At 31.4% G+C, this 19,271-nt stretch overlaps 1 protein-coding gene across 2 annotated transcripts; it reads left to right on the top strand.

Annotated features, from left to right (window-relative positions):
* The first annotated feature begins 145 nt into the window (after positions 1 to 145).
* LOC108568223 (myosin-VIIa) lies at positions 146 to 18,573 on the top strand. Of its 2 annotated transcripts, none has more exons than XM_017929182.1 (15): positions 146 to 450; positions 6,308 to 6,350; positions 7,619 to 7,879; positions 7,943 to 8,292; positions 8,453 to 8,666; positions 8,719 to 10,120; positions 10,176 to 10,596; positions 10,656 to 10,852; positions 10,903 to 11,120; positions 11,191 to 12,807; positions 12,863 to 13,088; positions 14,530 to 15,323; positions 15,387 to 15,700; positions 15,764 to 16,031; positions 18,231 to 18,573. In XM_017929182.1, exons 2-15 carry the CDS (start codon positions 6,333 to 6,335, stop codon positions 18,435 to 18,437), a joined length of 6,507 nt encoding a protein of 2,168 aa, XP_017784671.1. In that variant the 5' UTR covers positions 146 to 450; positions 6,308 to 6,332; the 3' UTR covers positions 18,438 to 18,573. The 2 variants fall into 2 exon arrangements, with proteins under 2 accessions (XP_017784671.1, XP_017784672.1); XM_017929183.1 differs by having other exon boundaries at positions 10,656 to 10,843.
* Positions 18,574 to 19,271: the final 698 nt, after the last annotated feature.

Consider the following 19,271-nt stretch of genomic DNA (forward strand, 5'->3'; position numbering starts at 1 on the left):
TTGTTTCAACTATTACAATATATGAAATATTCACATCGGTTGCGATTAATGCGACTGGTTGCGTTAATAATTTTCGCTCGCGTCCTCTGAGTGTTTCTCCGGTAAATATGAACTGTGTTAGTACAGGTGAAATGTAGAGGCGCTGCGTACATATACACAGGTGGAAACTGTTGACCGAAAGAGCCACCACTTGCTAGAATTTGTATTATTATGTGCGTGCGTGTATGTGTGCCCTATCAGCAGGTAAACTTAAACCGGAATGTTTGTTAAGTGACGTTGAGTGATATTAGTGTGAATTAGTGCCTTACTTAGTGAAGCTAAAATTTTTGAGAAAACGCAACGGCAAAAAAATATTTACGAGCGGGCAGAAATTCCATTCCTCGACAGAAATCTCTAAAATGTATTGGATTATTTGAATTTCTCGAGGGAAATTTTATTTTTGAAATCAAAGTAAGTAGCAATCACATTGTACTCGGTCGGGATGAGATCTTGTGACTTCAGATGTTTCCAACATTGTTTAAGTCTTCATTAGTTTTTACACGTAGCCGTTTCGGTTCCAGTATATAACTGTGTAAACTAGCCACCCGTATAAAGCAAACTCAGACACCGATCACGAAACTATGGCAATATAAATAATACGATAGAATGTTTTTCTTGTTACCTGTGAACCGAAATGAAAAAAGAAACAAGTTTCACCCTAAATATCTGATCGTGAAAATCTTACCGAAAAACATCGGACGATTTTATTGCCAGCATGAAGATTCTTCTTTTTAAGGTCAACGCAACCAGCCAGCCACAGGTTCACTCATTTTACGTCCATCCAAAAGCAGATTTTTTTTTAGTTTATACGAGGAATTGCATCGGGCCGAGATAAACAAGAAAATTTCTAAAGTGAAATCGTTAAAATATGGGGAAAAAAGTAGAAAATGATTTTATCGTGGTGCAAAAATCAGCCGTACGAAGTAAAATATGAATTAGACGATTGTGTTTTGCCAATAAAGTTGGAAAATTGATAAACTCACTAACTTGTCGTCCTTGGAGAAGTGTTCGATCATGAATTGAAATAAAATTGACCACAAATGTATGAGAATAGAATTTTTGTAGCTGTCGACCTTTACAAGTACAAGTTTATTTTAACAAATTTTATTTTTTATCTGTATTAACAGATAAAACATAACATTAACAGTGTTATACAAACTTTTTTTTATATATATATATACAACAAATGGTATCTTCTCTACTATACATTTTCTACTTGATAAGACCAGATTGGAAAGTTTATAAGTTATTCAGCGTCTAATTAATGTTGACGATTTTACTGTTAAATGGAAGAAAATCGATATATTTTCACCTTAATTAATGCATTCAATTAAATGAAACTTAAGTGCGGCGGTGAATCATTTTCCTCTAAATTAATGTAGAGTGTAATATGCAGATTAAATTATTGTGTTAAATTAAAGATATTCAAAATTATCAATGACATATTTTATATACTTTCTAATAAGTGCAATAAATAAAAATGTTTAATATTACCAAAACAAATTTAAGAAATAAATTGAGTACAATCTGAAGAAAAATATGTTAATGACATTCAATTTAACTCTTTGAGGGGCCAGAAATTCTTCTAGACAACTGAATCAACATCGGACGATATGGCCTATCAAGATTCATTTATTCATTCATTCCTGTTTCCTATACATTTTTTAGAAAATTATAATAATGTCCCACTAGGCATGTTGAAATAAATAAATAATTTTCTATTATGTTTGTTTTTCATATCGTTAAATTTTATAAGAAAAATTTTAAATATAATTTATTCACATATAGAATTTTTCGAATTCTTTATAAGGTTAGGAATAATTTCAACAGCTTTTATCAATTCATGTGTTTTTATGGTGCTGTTTACTGTAATCGCTTGAATATTTTCACAATACGCGTGATAAGGCTAAACAAACCAATAAATGACAAGTTTTAATTGCATAATAAATTTGCTGGTACTACAATCTCAACTTTAATTGTTTAAAATCTACTTAGTTTTCAAACAATTGATAAATACAGGCGGAAAGACTTCCAAATAAAAATTATAAATAAATTGTTGTTTATTTACAATTCACAAGTTACTATTTTAACACTTTTGTTAGCGAAATCAGTCTAGCTAAATTAATTGAATGCCAGGTTGTATTTTGCAAGTATTGGAATGTTCTATAGACGTCTCAATAAAACGGTAAATAAAATGTGTAAAGAATACAGAGTTCAAGTAAACCTGCCTTCTATTTCTAACAAATCAAATAAATTCAAACATGTTTTTTCCAAGAAAAACAAATATCAAGTTTTGCATCAGTATTATTTGAAAAATTACACTTTTATTGTTGCAATTTTCTATTCTTCGTGTACAGTTTGTAATGGACCAATTTTCGGATTTTTTTTTAATTTACGTGCATATATAAATATTTATTTTGTCAATTAATAATCTAATTTATCATTTTAATATATTAAATTTCTTATAAAATTACATATTAAAATGAGATGAAAACGTCGTAGTCGTAGTGTGAATGTAAAATTATATATAAAAACTAGTTAAACTTTTTGCTCTGTCTACTTTGTCTGAATGAATGACTACTTGAATGAAAAATTAGCAAATTTAAATTATATTTGTTAAATTTAGTTTTTAATAAAAATTTACATTCATTATATTTCATTTTTTCCGATATGTTTGTACATACATATATAAATGATGAATTCGTATCATTTTATAAATTTAAAATATGAATATTCGAAAGTTTACTACGGATTGTAGGTCGATTTTACAAACAATAAATGAAATGTTTAATTACGAATTCAACAAATTAGTTTAAATGCATCTGTGCTATGTGCGTATAAATTCCACTTTTTTTTTCTATTCTACCGTTATAGGAAGTTGCGAGTGTAGAATATTTATAAGGCGTTCATTAATATTATACGGTGAAATTTACATGTTAGAATCTTAATGTAAATATATCATAAGAAATTTCGTAAATAATCTTTGTTAAGATTTCGTGAACATTGATATTTTATCGTACATAGATGATAATAGCATATTAAATATACTGCAATTTAGAGTACTAAATGTTTTCAATAATAATGGAAAATAAATAATTCAAGTTCTTCTACAGAAAATTGTTATAATGATAGTAGTGTGCGGTTCTTAACTTGATGTTTATATTAAACTGTAATATAAATTAATAAGTATGTTCATATGTGAAATTAAAGAATATCATTAAATTGACAAGTAGATAATTTCATCTCAAAATACTCAACTCATTAACAATTATATACAAACAAATCACGGTGTTCTTACAGTTATCCGCAAATATACATTGTCGGAGAATGCAATTATACATTGTCAATTATATAGAATCATCTGTGGATTCTAAAGCCTACTGCACATATCTGTATCAACACCTACTCTTATATGCAAGATTTTATTAAATGTCATACACAAATTGTCTATTTGACAACAGTTTAACAAACAAATTTAAAGATAATTTGCTAATTATTCAATAATTGCTATTTAATACTTAATTTTTAATTACAGTGGAACCTCGCTTAATCCGTTCCAAAATTTCCGGATTTTTATCGTATAGTGAAACATATTCAAAAATACGTGTACACACCATGGTACACACACATAATATGTGTACACTAGTTTTAAAAATGATGTAGCGGGAGCACAATCCGGGACTTCTCTTCTCATCGTCACTCGTTAAGCTAGTTATTTTTCTTACAATTAATTTTGCTCGTTAAGCGAAATGCTCGTTATGAGAGGTGCTCGTTAAACGAGGTTCCACTGTATTATTATTTACAGAAATCATCGTAAATCCTTAGATATTAGTAGTAAATTAAAACTTTCCGTATTGTTAAAATATATTAATTTAGTATTTACTAACTTTCCAAAGCTATCAATCAGCTTTAACAAATATTGTCATCTTGGAACTTACTGTATTGGAATTTCCAGACGAATACCGTACTTTGAACTTGATTTGGATCAAATCACTTTAATTGGGTTCTTAATCTTTGAACATTTAAATAGTGTCTCTGACTATATAATGTTATAATTTGGGACAAATATTAATATACAGATTCTATATACCAGCGACGACAAACTTGTTCATTCTTAAGATTTACCTGATCTAATGATTTTTTTTAATGTCGTGTAATTTTATTCATCAATGTGAACAAATTTAAGATCACGGTTGACATTAGGTAGGTAATCTTTCCGGGTGGATAGTTACCATTATGATGATTTTTTTTAAATGGCTGTCGTCTTGTAGGTTAACTTCAGTAGTATATTGATGCTCTGCGATTCCACTATTTCCTTTCACTGCGAATCTGTTGCTATCCTTAACACTGTCATTGTCCATCGACTTGGCTGAAGGTCCATATGCTGAACTTCATTCATTTCACTGTCCATCCTATTGCTGCAAGCACCGAGAGGCCTCACAAAGGGCCTGGCTTGACCAAGATTTGAACCTGTGCCCACTAGCACGTGGGTAGGGCGACTTAACCATTCAGCTATTAGTCGTCCTATCTAGTGAAATTATGTTTTATTTTGTCTTGTATTAATATAGCATCATATTCAAAATAATAATAATTTTTAAATGCACGACATCAATTTGTCGGTTCTGAAAATTATCGTGATTTACCTGTAAAATTATTAATATTTTACATAATCAAGTTTCCTAAAAAAATGTATAAACAGAATAACAGAAATGAAGAATAATAAGTTTTTATGTTCATCTGTATGTTCATATGTTCGTGATAAACCAAAAATCGCTTCGCGGTCAACTTATTGGCCATCGCTGCTATATACAAACATGAGAAATCAGGAACTCTTATCGTTTTGTTGTTCTTATTACAAAAATACGTTAACTAGGTCAGTTATTCAAAGTTGTTTTTATTATGTATATAGATAATTATTCAAAATGTAAATGAAATAGCTTGTAAATGAAAGATTCCAATACAAAGTTATGTCTAACCTTATTATTGATATTTAATATTATATTTTCCTGTTATTTTCTTTTTATACATCCCGAAAATAATTGACGACATTGTTAAAAGATACTTATCACTAATATAAAAATGAAATACAATATTACATATTTTTTTTTCAAATTCTTAATTTCGAAAAACAGACTATATCTGATTAGATATAATTATATTAATAAAATGTAATATAATAAACTAACACTGTAAATAATCAGAATGGTCAACGCATACATTTTTAGAACTTCTGGTATATATAATGAATATATCACAATACTTTTACTTGTTAACAAAAAGCAAGATAGTTATATACTAGTATAACTAATAATTCATGAATTATTTGACAAAAACAGACACTTTAAAAACGTTATTTTTGTCCCCTGGCTTCATCTGTTTCTATTGTCACCAGCAGCCACATCTTAGTATTAGACTAAGCAAAGAAACGTTAGAATGTTATTTGTTTAAATTTCTCATCTACATAAAACATAATTTTCATCGCTAAGGATCCGCTACTCAAACATTTACGAAGAACCCCAGCATTCCTCGGAGCCCAGAGATTGCTTAAGCTCACAACAAAATATGAATAAAAATTAACGATTGTTTGTGGAATTAATCAGATTAATTACACAAATGTAATAGAAAAAGGAATTTTGTAATCCATTATTATAAAGATTACTATTTAAATAAATGATAATTTACAAATGTTTATTGTATTTATATTATATTGTATTTAGGTAGTAAAAACCAAACAAATTACTGATGGTGTGGCTATTGACAGTGGCTATTCGTTCCCAGAATTCTTGTTTCACTCTCATAAATTTAACCGTTAGATGTTGTTAAAATTGAAGGTATTTCGTCATCATCAAATTAAAAAGAAAACTTATATGGCAGTATGACATAAATTAACTTCAAATGGAAATAGGGGTCAGACGTCGCTCGAGTTGTCTCTTCTGCATAATATTTAAATGAAGAACTTTTATTGATTGCAGATCAAACAAAACTAATATAAAGTCAATTGAATTTATTTAAGTATATGATGGAACAATGCAGAAATACGTTTTTCAAGAAAATTTAAATAATTTTGTATTTATTTTTCAAAATAAAACGAATAATTGAATTGAATTGGAACTTTATGATACACACGAACTAATATAACATTGTTAATACAACAATAATACAATTATACACTTTGCCGCTATGTAAATAAGATAGAACCAAATTTAGTAAATTCATACATGCTACTTATTAAATGACATTTTATCATCAATTATTTATTTTTTTGCAGATTTCCCAAATAAAATTGGATCAAAATGGTGATAGTGACCAGGGTAAGTTTTTCTGTTAGTCGTTAGGCCAGTTATTCAGAACAATGAACAGTTTATGACATACATAAGTATATGATTTTTTTAAAAGTTTTGGAGGTCTTTAAATATTTGTGGACAACGGCACTTTTGAATCGCATAAACCAATAGGTTTGCTTTATACCAAAAACAAATAAAGCTCTACATCTATTTACCGATGTTCTTTCACATTATATTTTTTTATGCGTGTCTGTTCGGAATGGGTTTCAATCCATTTGAAAACTGTATACAATGGATGACGGCCATGCTTCTAATTCCGGTAAGGTTTTTAGGACAACCTCCGGAAACGTTCTCCACGCATTACTAGCCTCCTCTCTACAGCGACATCCTATTATGAACACCTATATACTTTTATACAAAATCACCTATTGAACAGCAACTGTATATTATTTATACCTGATTTCCTGTCAATACAAAACACGAACATATAATTATATTATAGATTATTTGCTGTAGCTGCACATACGCCTACTTAATTGCATTCAAATGATTCGATATGATTTCATTAAAATTGAAAATAATATTGCAAATAGTTTATAATGTCAATTGTACATATACATATTATACGTCCTTGATTGAAAATATATAATAATTTTATTTTACTATTGTCACTGCCGAAGTGCAGTTGCTAATAAACGATTGTTTATATTTCATCCGTTCTAATTTTATGAGGCCAACGTGGAAAATAATTTTCCTTTCAAATGTATATGAAAATACATCGCATACGTGGAGAAAGTTTGCATAAAAGAAGATAATTACGCGAAACTGAAGAAATACTGGAGGTAAACCTTATTCATTTATGAAGCGGCCGCATGTTTCGCTATTATTTACTTGCACACATAATAAATGTGAAAATTCTCATAATTTTTATTTTGCATATATGTATAAATGCAATGGCAAACAAAAGACTGGTTTCTTAATTGAATAAAATGTAAAACCAAACATTGCTATGTGCTGTCTCAGTCTCAATTGTCACATAATCTCAAAATTCCAAGAACATTTTTAACACCTTTTTCGTTCCAAATTTCTCTGAATCATAGTTCGTCTTTATTTTATTTTTTTCAGAATAATAATCTTTGAATTAAATAGTACTTTATTCTATAAAATATCATGATGTAGATATAAACTAAACAATCATTATTATATTATATAATTTAGATGAATTATGAAAAGAAAGTTTCTTTATTTATTTATAATAAGATATTTAGATATTTATTAATAAAAAACCTTTCCAGGGTGATTACATATGGATTGAGCCAATATCCGATAATGAATTCGACGTGGCTATCGGCGCCAGAGTTATCTCCGCAGAAGGACGCAGGATTGCAGTCCGAGATGACGATGCTCAGGAACATTGGCTATCACCAGATAGACGTATTAAAGCTATGCATGCGACATCCATCAATGGCGTCGAAGACATGATAGGTCTTGGTGATCTTCATGAAGCAGGAATTCTTCGAAATTTACTCATTAGATACAATGAGAATCTCATCTATGTTAGTACTCTATACGTGTATATATGTCTAGTTTCATTCAAATGTTTTTATTTGCAATTATAGACTTACACGGGATCAATTCTGGTAGCTGTTAATCCGTATCAAATACTTCCAATCTATACAGCAGAGCAAATAAAATTATATAAAGAGAGAAAAATTGGAGAACTGCCACCGCACATATTCGCAATTGGTGACAACTCGTATGCGAGCATGCGAAGATATGGACAAGATCAATGCATTGTTATCTCAGGAGAGTCGGGTGCTGGAAAAACGGAAAGCACCAAGTTAATTTTGCAATACTTGGCAGCGATCAGTGGAAACCATTCATGGATCGAACAACAAATATTAGAAGCAAATCCAATTTTAGAAGCTTTCGGAAACGCTAAAACAATTCGAAATGATAACAGCTCAAGGTAAACATATAATTATTGCTAAGTTAAAAAAGTATACAGTCTATCCGGTACTTGATGATCATTTACTAGTTACAAATATGAAGCAAGCAGATATTAATTTCAATACGCCCGAGGGACGGTTGAAAAGGAAACTATACTAATTCTATTAATTACATTTTAGGTTTGGTAAATATATCGACATACATTTCAACAACAGTGGTGTTATTGAAGGTGCTAAAATCGAACAATACTTATTGGAAAAAAGTAGAATAGTCTCGCAAAATCCAGACGAACGCAATTACCATGTTTTTTACTGTCTGCTAGCTGGTTTAAGTAAAGACGATAAGAAGAAATTAGATTTAGGAGAAGCCAGTCAATATAGATATTTAACCTCTGTGAGTAAAACATTATAAATTACAATAAATGATATCACAAATTACTTTTTAGGGTGGCACTATAACATGTGAAGGCCGTGACGATGCTGCTGAATTTGCAGACATAAGGAGCGCGATGAAAGTGTTGCTGTTTTCTGATCAAGAAATCTGGGAAATTCTCAAATTATTGGCAGCGCTGTTGCACACCGGAAATATAAAGTATAAGGCTACAGTTGTTGATAATTTGGATGCCACCGAAATTCCAGATCCTACGAATGTTCAACGTGTAGCAAAACTACTCGGTGTTCCAGCGCAACCACTGATTAATGCTTTGACAAGGAAAACCCTGTTTGCTCACGGCGAAACAGTAGTATCTACTTTATCACGTGAACAAAGTGTGGATGTAAGGGATGCGTTCGTCAAAGGAATTTACGGAAGGTTGTTTGTCTTAATCGTTAAGAAAATCAATTCTGCCATTTATAGGCCGAAAGAACGTCAGTGCAGTTCTATAGGTGTTTTGGATATATTTGGATTTGAAAATTTCAACCACAATAGTTTTGAACAGTTTTGCATTAATTTTGCAAACGAGAATTTGCAACAGTTCTTCGTAAGGCACATTTTTAAATTGGAACAAGAAGAGTACAACTTAGAAGCTATCAACTGGCAGCACATTGAGTTCGTCGATAATCAAGACGCATTGGACTTAATAGCTGTTAAACAATTGAATATAATGGCTTTGATTGACGAGGAGAGTAAATTTCCAAAAGGTACAGACCAAACACTACTAGCAAAATTGCATAAAACGCACGGCAATCACAGAAATTACTTGAAACCGAAATCTGATATAAATACTAGCTTTGGGTTAAATCACTTTGCTGGCGTAGTCTTCTACGATACCAAAGGGTTCCTCGAAAAGAATAGAGATACCTTCAGTGCAGATTTGCTCCAGCTAGTAACTATTTCTAGCAACAAATTTCTTCAACAAATTTTCGCTAACGATATTGGCATGGGAGCGGAAACTAGAAAACGCGCACCGACTCTTTCTACTCAATTTAAAAAGAGTTTGGATTCACTGATGAGGACTTTATCTAATTGTCAGCCATTTTTCATCCGTTGTATAAAGCCTAATGAGTTCAAAAAGCCAATGATGTTCGATAGAAACCTGTGCTGCAGGCAATTGCGATATTCCGGTATGATGGAAACTATTAGAATACGAAGAGCCGGTTATCCAATCAGACATACCTTTAGCGAATTCGTTGAGAGATATAGATTTTTAATACCTGGTATTCCGCCATACCATAGGACAGATTGCCGAGCCGCAACATCAAAAATTTGTTCAGTGGTATTAGGTAGATCTGATTATCAACTTGGTAACACGAAAGTCTTTCTCAAGGATGCGCATGATCTGTTCTTAGAACAAGAAAGAGATCGCGTCTTGACAAGGAAAATATTAATTCTCCAACGTTCAATAAGAGGTAAATAACATTGTAATTTGTATTCTTTTATATTTAAAATAATATATTTTTTTAGGATGGGTATATAGAAGAAGATATTTAAGATTAAAAGCTGCGACAATGATTATTCAAAAGTATTGGAAAGGATACATCCAAAGGCAACGATATAAGAAAATGCGAGTGGGTTATATGAGATTGCAGGCTTTAATCAGAGCGCGAGTATTGTCGCATCGATTTCGCCATTTACGTGGTCATATCGTTGGCCTACAAGCTCATTCCCGTGGATATTTGGTCAGACGTGAATATGGACATAAGATGTGGGCCATCATCAAAATTCAATCACATGTTCGAAGGATGATCGCACAAAGAAGGTTTAGAAAAATTAAATTCGAACATAGAAATCACATTGAAGCTCTTAGATTAAAGAAAAAAGAAGAAAGAGAGTTAAAAGACGCTGGAAATAAAAGAGCTAAAGAAATTGCAGAGCAAAACTATCGGTAGTATTATATATAAATAACATAAAACTTAATAAATAATACAAACATTTATATTTTAGGGATCGAATGTATGAATTGGAAAGAAAGGAACTGGAATTAGAGATGGAGGATAGAAGACGTGTTGAAGTGAAGAGAAATTTAATTAATGACGCAGCCAGAAAAGCGGATGAACCTGTGGATGATTCAAAACTTGTTGAAGCCATGTTCGATTTTCTTCCAGATTCGTCTAGTGAAGCTCCAACGCCGGGTACATTAAGTATATATTATTTATAAATGGTCAATCTTATATTAAATTATTTTTTTTAGGAAGAGAAACATCAGTTTTCAATGATTTACCGGCACAACCCGCAGAAAATGAAATAATAAGTCCGATGCAAATTGCGTCGGAAGACGACGAAGATTTATCAGAATTTAAATTTCAAAAGTTCGCTGCAACCTATTTCCAAGGAAATGTCGGACATCAGTATTCTAGGAAACCTCTAAAGCATCCTCTTTTGCCGTTACACACTCAAGGAGATCAACTAGTAATTCATTTTTTTTTAAATTTCTACAAAAAGATAAAATTTTATGATTTTTTTAATTATTATTGTTTAGGCCGCCCAAGCTTTGTGGGTTACAATATTGCGATTCACTGGTGATCTTCCAGAACCTCGTTATCATTCCATGGATCGTGACAATACTTCTGTAATGTCTAAAGTCACGGCCACCCTTGGTCGGAATTTTATTAGAAGTAAAGAATTCCAAGAAGCACAATTAATGGGATTAGATCCCGAATCATTTTTGAAGCAGAAGCCTCGATCTATTCGTAATAAGTTAGTGTCACTCACATTAAAGCGCAAGAATAAACTTGGAGAAGATGTACGGAGGAAATTGCAAGACGAGGAATACACTGCAGATAGTTATCAAAGTTGGTTGGAGTCGCGACCGACGAGTAATCTGGAGAAACTACATTTCATTATTGGACATGGAATTTTAAGAGCAGAATTGAGAGACGAAATTTATTGCCAAATTTGTAAACAGCTAACGAATAATCCGTCGAAATCTTCTCATGCCAGAGGTTGGATCTTACTATCATTATGTGTCGGTTGTTTTGCACCTTCCGAAAAGTTCGTAAATTATTTGAGAGCGTTTATTCGTGAAGGACCTCCAGGTTATGCTCCATATTGTGAGGATCGTTTGAAACGAACGTTTAATAATGGGACAAGAAATCAACCCCCAAGTTGGTTGGAGTTGCAAGCGACCAAATCCAAGAAACCTATAATGTTGCCCATCACTTTTATGGATGGTAATACAAAAACACTTTTAGCCGATTCGGCGACTACCGCACGAGAACTTTGCAACCAGTTATCGGATAAAATTGGATTAAAAGATCAATTTGGTTTTTCGCTATATATAGCTCTATTTGATAAAGTTTCAAGTTTGGGGAGTGGCGGTGATCATGTGATGGACGCGATTTCCCAATGTGAGCAATATGCGAAAGAACAAGGAGCACAAGAGAGAAATGCTCCATGGAGATTATTCTTTAGAAAGGAAATTTTTGCACCTTGGCACGAGCCAACCGAAGATCAGGTCGCAACTAACTTAATTTATCAACAAGTTGTTAGAGGCGTTAAATTTGGAGAATATCGTTGCGATAAGGAGGAGGATTTAGCTATGATTGCTGCACAACAGTACTACATCGAATATAGTTTAGATATGAATTCTGAACGTTTGCTAACATTATTACCAAATTACATTCCCGATTATTGTCTGACTGGTGTTGAAAAGGCAGTGGATCGTTGGGGAGCACTTGTGGTGCAAGCATACAAGAAAAGTTATTACCTAAAGGAAAAAGTTCAAAGCTTACGCGTTAAAGAAGACGTCGTCTCTTATGCAAAATTCAAATGGCCTTTACTTTTCTCGAGGTTTTACGAAGCGTACAGAAACTCCGGACCAAATCTGCCCAAAAATGATGTTATTATTGCTGTCAATTGGACTGGAGTGTATGTTGTTGATGATCAGGAACAAGTACTATTAGAATTGTCTTTCCCAGAAGTTACAACAGTTTCCAGTCAAAAAACAAATAAGGTTTTCACACAAACTTTCAGTTTAAGCACAGTTCGCGGTGAGGAATTTACTTTCCAGAGTCCGAACGCAGAAGATATCAGAGATTTAGTAGTGTATTTCTTAGAGGGCCTAAAGAAGAGATCCAAATTTGTAATTGCATTACAAGTAAGCATACATCTTCATTATGTTACAAATATTTTAATAAATAACTGTTTTAAAGGATTATAAAGCTCCTGGAGAAGGCTCTAGTTTCCTCACATTCATCAAGGGCGATCTGATTATTTTGGAAGAAGACAGCACAGGAGAAACGGTCCTAAACAGTGGCTGGTGTGTTGGTAGATGTGAACGCACCCAAGAAAAAGGCGATTTTCCCGCAGAAACTGTTTATGTTCTTCCGTGCATGTCGAAACCACCGGCCGACATTCTCCATCTTTTCTCCATTGAAGGTCAGTTTACAAACAATTTTATAATAAAATGAGAATATTGTGCCTTTATTTAAAAATATTTAATTTGAGTAGTTTAATTGTATTTACTTTATTTTTATAGATAATATAAACAATATAGACACAAAAATGCAATGTGCGTTGCTTCGAAAATCTCAAATAAAAATTTGGACATTTGTGGCTGAATTACTTTCTAGCGAATTTGACTTTTATGTTTTAGGACATATAAATTAGCATGCATGTACGTACGCTCATGTAGTAAAATTGCAATGAAAATTTTAAAAGTAATTGAATGGAAAGGTATTCTAGTCGCGCTATAAGGTTATTGTGTTATATCCTTGAATTTACTATTGAATACAAATACTTAAAATGCCAAAAGAAAGTAAACTCTGGCGATCCCCAATCAATAGAAACAGTGTTCTATAGACAGTGCTCATGCAAACTTCACTATACAAAAACAAAAGAAAACAAATATAAAATAATTATGTTTTTTAGCCAGTTCAGTAAGTGAATATATTATAAATTCATATTAATTCAATAATGCACAATAATATAAGTGAAAGTTAATATTAATGTTCATTATAAATATCACAGCATATAAACAAATAAAAATGAAAACATATTTAGAATCATAATCATTATAATAATAAAACTGTTACAAACGGACATTGAGCCATGGAACTTTCCGCCCTGTTAATATCAATTTTAAATTATTTGTTTTATCTGTATTTGTTAGATTTCCTAAACAACTATTCAAACTTACAAATACTCTTATTTACTAACTATTATCTAGTCAATGTGTCTCGTGTAACTAGAATATTATTTCGGAATCTTGTCAACTAAAGTCTCAGTGACACAAGATGTTACTGTTCATTTTCAAACTTCTACTACTTGTTTAATGAAATATGAAAAATATATATTACCTGCTTTTCGGACCATAAAAGTGTGTTCTTTGTAATTAGAAAATTTATATTTGGGACGCATCTTATAGTCCACAACGTGTTATCATTATTATATAGATTTAGTATATAACATATTTAATTTAATTTTGTTTTAAATTTATTTTAAATAATGTTAAGGGTCATCGACCTTTCGACTATTAATTTTATTAAAAATGTCTTCACATTTCCAAGGGTAATTTATCATGCTAATCACTTGCAAGTATTTCGTGATAGATATTGACGCAGCTGCTGAAGAGAAACTGGTTTGTACATTGAAACTTTATCTTGTCAATCTCTGAGTGAAGCATTAATTAATAAATAATCGAGTATGTTACCGACTGGATTTAAAAGTCGCCTGTACTAGAATTATTGCATGCACACAATTTGCATGGACGCTAAATGAGAGCGTGTACATACACGTGCCCGTCACTGTTTGCATAAACGTGCAATAACTGTCTTATTTGTAAATATTTAATTTGTTTTCATTGATTCTTTGATTGCAGGCGCTGAACACGGCAGGCGGCTTTCCCAGCAGTATTCCAATGGCACTGAGACCCGGGATCGTCCCCATACTTTGGTTGATTATTCAGTGGATCATTTTCGGCCCCCTCTTAAACGCACCATGTCGAAAGCCTTGACACTCACTTCTGCTCGCAGGAGCGGCATTGACGATCTCTGGAGGCATTCCCGTGATCCGATCAAACAACCCTTACTAAAAAAGTTATTAACTAAAGAGGAGCTAGCCGAGGAAGCGTGTTTCGCTTTCAACGCTATTTTGAAATACATGGGTGATCTACCATCGAAACGACCTAGAATGGGAAACGAATATACCGACCATATATTTGATGGTCCACTCAAACATGAAATTCTTAGAGACGAGATTTATTGTCAAGTTATGAAACAACTGACGGAAAATAGGAATAGGCTGTCGGAGGAAAGAGGATGGGAATTGATGTGGCTGGCTACAGGTTTATTTACTTGCTCTCAAAATCTCTTAAAAGAACTCACTATGTTTTTGAGATCACGAAGACATCCTATTTCGCAAGATTCGTTACAGCGACTACAAAAGACTCTAAGAAATGGCCAACGCAAGTACCCACCGCATCAAGTGGAAGTAGAGGCTATCCAACACAAAACCACTCAGATATTCCATAAAGTCTATTTTCCGGATGACACAGATGAAGCCTTCGAAGTAGATTCGAGCACCAGAGCAAAGGACTTCTGTCAAAATATCAGCACAAGACTTAATTTGAAAAGTAGTGAAGGTTTCAGTTTGTTTGTGAAGATAGCTGACAAAGTAATAATGCATTCTTCTAACATTAAACAAACTGAAAATTGCATTATCATCTATTATTTTTAGGTAATTTCCGTTCCTGAAGGAGACTTCTTTTTCGATTTTGTCCGACATTTGACAGATTGGATCCGCAAAGCTAGGCCAAGCCGCGATGGTGTAACACCACAATTCTCGTACCAAGTATTCTTCATGAAGAAACTGTGGACGAATACGGTTCCTGGTAAAGACAGGAACGCAGATCTTATATTCCACTTTCACCAAGAACTGCCAAAATTGATAAGAGGTTATCATAAATGCACCAAGGAGGAGGCTTCCAAATTGGCAGCGCTCGTTTACCGAGTGCGGTTTGGAGAAAGCAAACAAGAATTGCAGTCGATTCCGTAATTATAATAGCTTGTGCACATTCACAATGTATGTATTTATTGGAAACTTTTTAATTTCAGTCAGATGCTGCGTGAATTGATTCCGTCTGATTTAATTAAAATTCAAAGTGCCAATGATTGGAAGCGTTTGATAGTGGCTTCGTATAATCAAGATGCCGGTATGAATCCGGAAGACGCAAAGATTACTTTCCTTAAGATAGTTTATCGCTGGCCCACTTTTGGATCGGCATTTTTCGAAGTCAAACAAACGACGGATCCCAATTATCCGGAAATGTTATTGATTGCTATTAACAAACACGGGGTCAGTCTGATTCATCAACACACAAAGGTAAATTAAATTTGTATAATATTTTAATAATATTTACTGACATAAAGCTAAAGTGCTAATAAAAGATTTCGATACAATTAAAATAAAGAGAGTGATAACTATATTCATGTGCTATTAAGAAAATATCATTGAGTGTACTAAAGACAGTTCAATAATAGTTTAAAAAGAGTTTTATTGTTAAAAATATATCCATATACAATTTCGGACTGTACGACGACGAATGAGTGCAATGAAATAATCTATCAAATATATCAGAGGTTGTCAACAAGTAATGTGACACTAGTAAAACGAGATCACTTTTTAAGTAGAAAAATCGATATCAACAATAAACAAGTTGGCTACTCGTAAAACATACACTTTTTATTTTATTTATATTAAAAATATGACTTAGTTATCGTCTGTGACTTACCATCGATATAATTTATATATAGTTTTTAAACTTAATTGTTTATCATTTCAATCTAATATTTTAAACATTATTTTTATTTATAAATCTTTATTACATAAAATATTAATATTATAACATAAATACGAACAATTCAAACTGCGCGCAAATTGGAGAACTATCACTTTTGCGTTAGATTTTTATGTTTGAACAACAAACACATATTCGGATAATTAACACCCTCGATAGTAGTGATATAAAGTTTAAATCTCTTCTTAAATAGATGATCGGTAACGAACAATTCGGGTTGCAACATTATCTATAAAAGTTTTTTAGTGATGAGTTCAACCTATTTTTTTTAAAACATATAATCGTTATTTAAGCCCTTTGGTTACAATTGGTGACTAATAAAGATTTTTTATTATTATTATATTAGTTATTTAAACAAGAAACAATTAAAAATAAACAACATAATAACAATTGTACATAAGAAAATTTGATCATATGTTAGTACTATTAGTATAATATATTTGAATGCTTTGTTTATAAAATTTATAAGTAAAATTAACAATTTCAATAAATAATAGTAGATTCTTTTAATGCAATTAGATACAAATATTTTTTGTATATAATTAAAATTGGGTAAGAAGTTATCAAAAACGAATAGAGTAGCGCTTTGGTCTGCGTCTTCAACATTGCAAATAACTGATACAAATTTAAGGATTCGAGCAAATGCAAAACATTTAAAGCCAATAAGAGTGAATTTCGACATTACATAATTCCTAATTGATAAGTATCGTAATAGTAGAATGAATGGTCAATTATCATAAAACGCATTAAAAAAAATATTCACCGCAGCCTTTCCGGACATACCTCATTATTAAATAAATACAATCAAGCAATACTTTAAAAACACAATTTAAAGTACGTAAGTACGTACGTTTTAGATTATAATATACGTTATTTCGACGATTAAAACACAATTTAAAGTACGTACTTTTAGATTATAATATACGTATATTCAACGACTAATCCCTACGAAAATGTTTTTGTGCACAACTATCGTTTCGATCACATAAACGACATTCACACGAACGTACAATTTTCCGTCGGACCCCCATATGATAATTTTTAAGGACATCTGTGTACAACTTTATTTTAAACTGACTTAGGCATAACTATCCCTGTCTCAGAGGTCTTTAAATAACCATGTACGCAAATTATATTAACTAACACTATAATTACTATTTACTGTACGTGAAGCATTATTTACATTTTGCAAATTCTGATACTTTTTATGCAAATGTTTCCAATTAAATTTTAATTATATTATTATTTTTTATTATAGATTTTGAATCACCTTAATTAATAACAGTGTTAATATATACATATTCTATTCTAAAAAAATACAATTACAATGAATACATGCCTGTCGAAATATAGCTATAGCTTGTTGCAAAATGGGCACTGGGAAATGAACTTATGGAAATAACAGATAGTATTTTTTTCCTTAAGAAAAGAACAGAAAGTCAACATAAATAAACAGGTCTGAGATCGTGAAGACAATGGACAGAGTTTTCTCATGAAATTCCTTTGTGGTTTTTGATTATATGACTTCCTGTTATTATTTTCCCGTGCCGTAATTATTTCGCATGCCGTAACGCCAAACTAATGAAGTCTTGAATCGCATGTATCTAATATTTTTTTGCCATGTATTTCACGTAATATAAATCATACAAAAAAAATAAAATATCATCCATTACATTGAACATAATAATATATTCGAAGAGGTAATTATTTTTCTTTATTTTTAGGAGATCTTAGTTACACATCCATTCACGAGAATATCGAATTGGTCTTCAGGAAACACATATTTTCATATGACGATTGGAAACTTGGTTCGAGGTTCGAAACTTCTTTGCGAAACATCGCTGGGCTACAAAATGGACGATCTGCTGACCTCTTACATTTCCTTAATGCTGACGAATATGAACAAGCAGAGGAGTATTCGCATCAAATAATGACAATCCACATACTGGTTTTATTTTAATATTTATTATCTTACTTGGAAGGTAGTAGAGATCTGTTAATTATTAAAAGATTATAATATATTTATATAATGTATTTATATTTAAATTATATTCAAATATATGTTGTTACTCGAAATTATTTATTCTTTAAAAAAATGCTTCTTTTATAGATCAATATTGATGTAGCATATTTTGCGTTTGGAATATTAACACAATTGTAAATACATTTTTTTTTATATATGTTTTTTAATTGTTCATTGAGAAACAAATATGTTAATAATAGAAGGATGCTTTGGTTTTTCTATAAATAACTGTATATAAACATAAATGGTTACTTGTTTTTATTTCCTACTTATGATACTCTGTATTTTATGCTAGTTACTTAAAATGAAATATATCTATAAATGAAATGATTAATTTTTTTTATTACCTTTTATTATTCCCATCCCATTCCAACCAAGATAAAATAGAGACGATGAAAATAAATGGATTCGAAGAATAGAATCGTATGTTTTCGAAATGTTTCCAAATAATAACAGATAAAGACATACAAATTATTTAATTCAATAGCATCTCCAATAATTAATTGAAAAATTTGACAAATATTTTCAAAATAATGAACTTAAAAGCAGAAAATTGTAGATTCGAGATCCTCATTACAACTGAGATAATACTAATTCATCACCAACGATAACGCTTTGCATGCATTGATAACGGATTTAAGTTGGAATTCACTTTTCAAGAAAAACAAGTAGCGTAACTATACAATATTTATTTCCTTTTGCTTCCATATCTGAGCGACAATGGATGGTTTCATGTAAAATA

Source organism: Nicrophorus vespilloides, unplaced genomic scaffold (assembly GCF_001412225.1).
Source record: "Nicrophorus vespilloides isolate i.1.1-1 unplaced genomic scaffold, Nicve_v1.0, whole genome shotgun sequence".
NCBI classification, from domain to species: domain Eukaryota; kingdom Metazoa; phylum Arthropoda; class Insecta; order Coleoptera; family Silphidae; genus Nicrophorus; species Nicrophorus vespilloides.

What these genes read in the sequence shown, in the direction of transcription:
- LOC108568223 (XM_017929182.1), top strand. An exon ending in ACAATGAGAATCTCATCTAT is followed by an intron (nt 7,880 to 7,942) that starts GTTAGTACTCTA and finishes TTGCAATTATAG; the next exon opens with ACTTACACGGGATCAATTCT. An exon ending in TTGTGAAGATAGCTGACAAA is followed by an intron (nt 15,324 to 15,386) that starts GTAATAATGCAT and finishes TATTATTTTTAG; the next exon opens with GTAATTTCCGTTCCTGAAGG.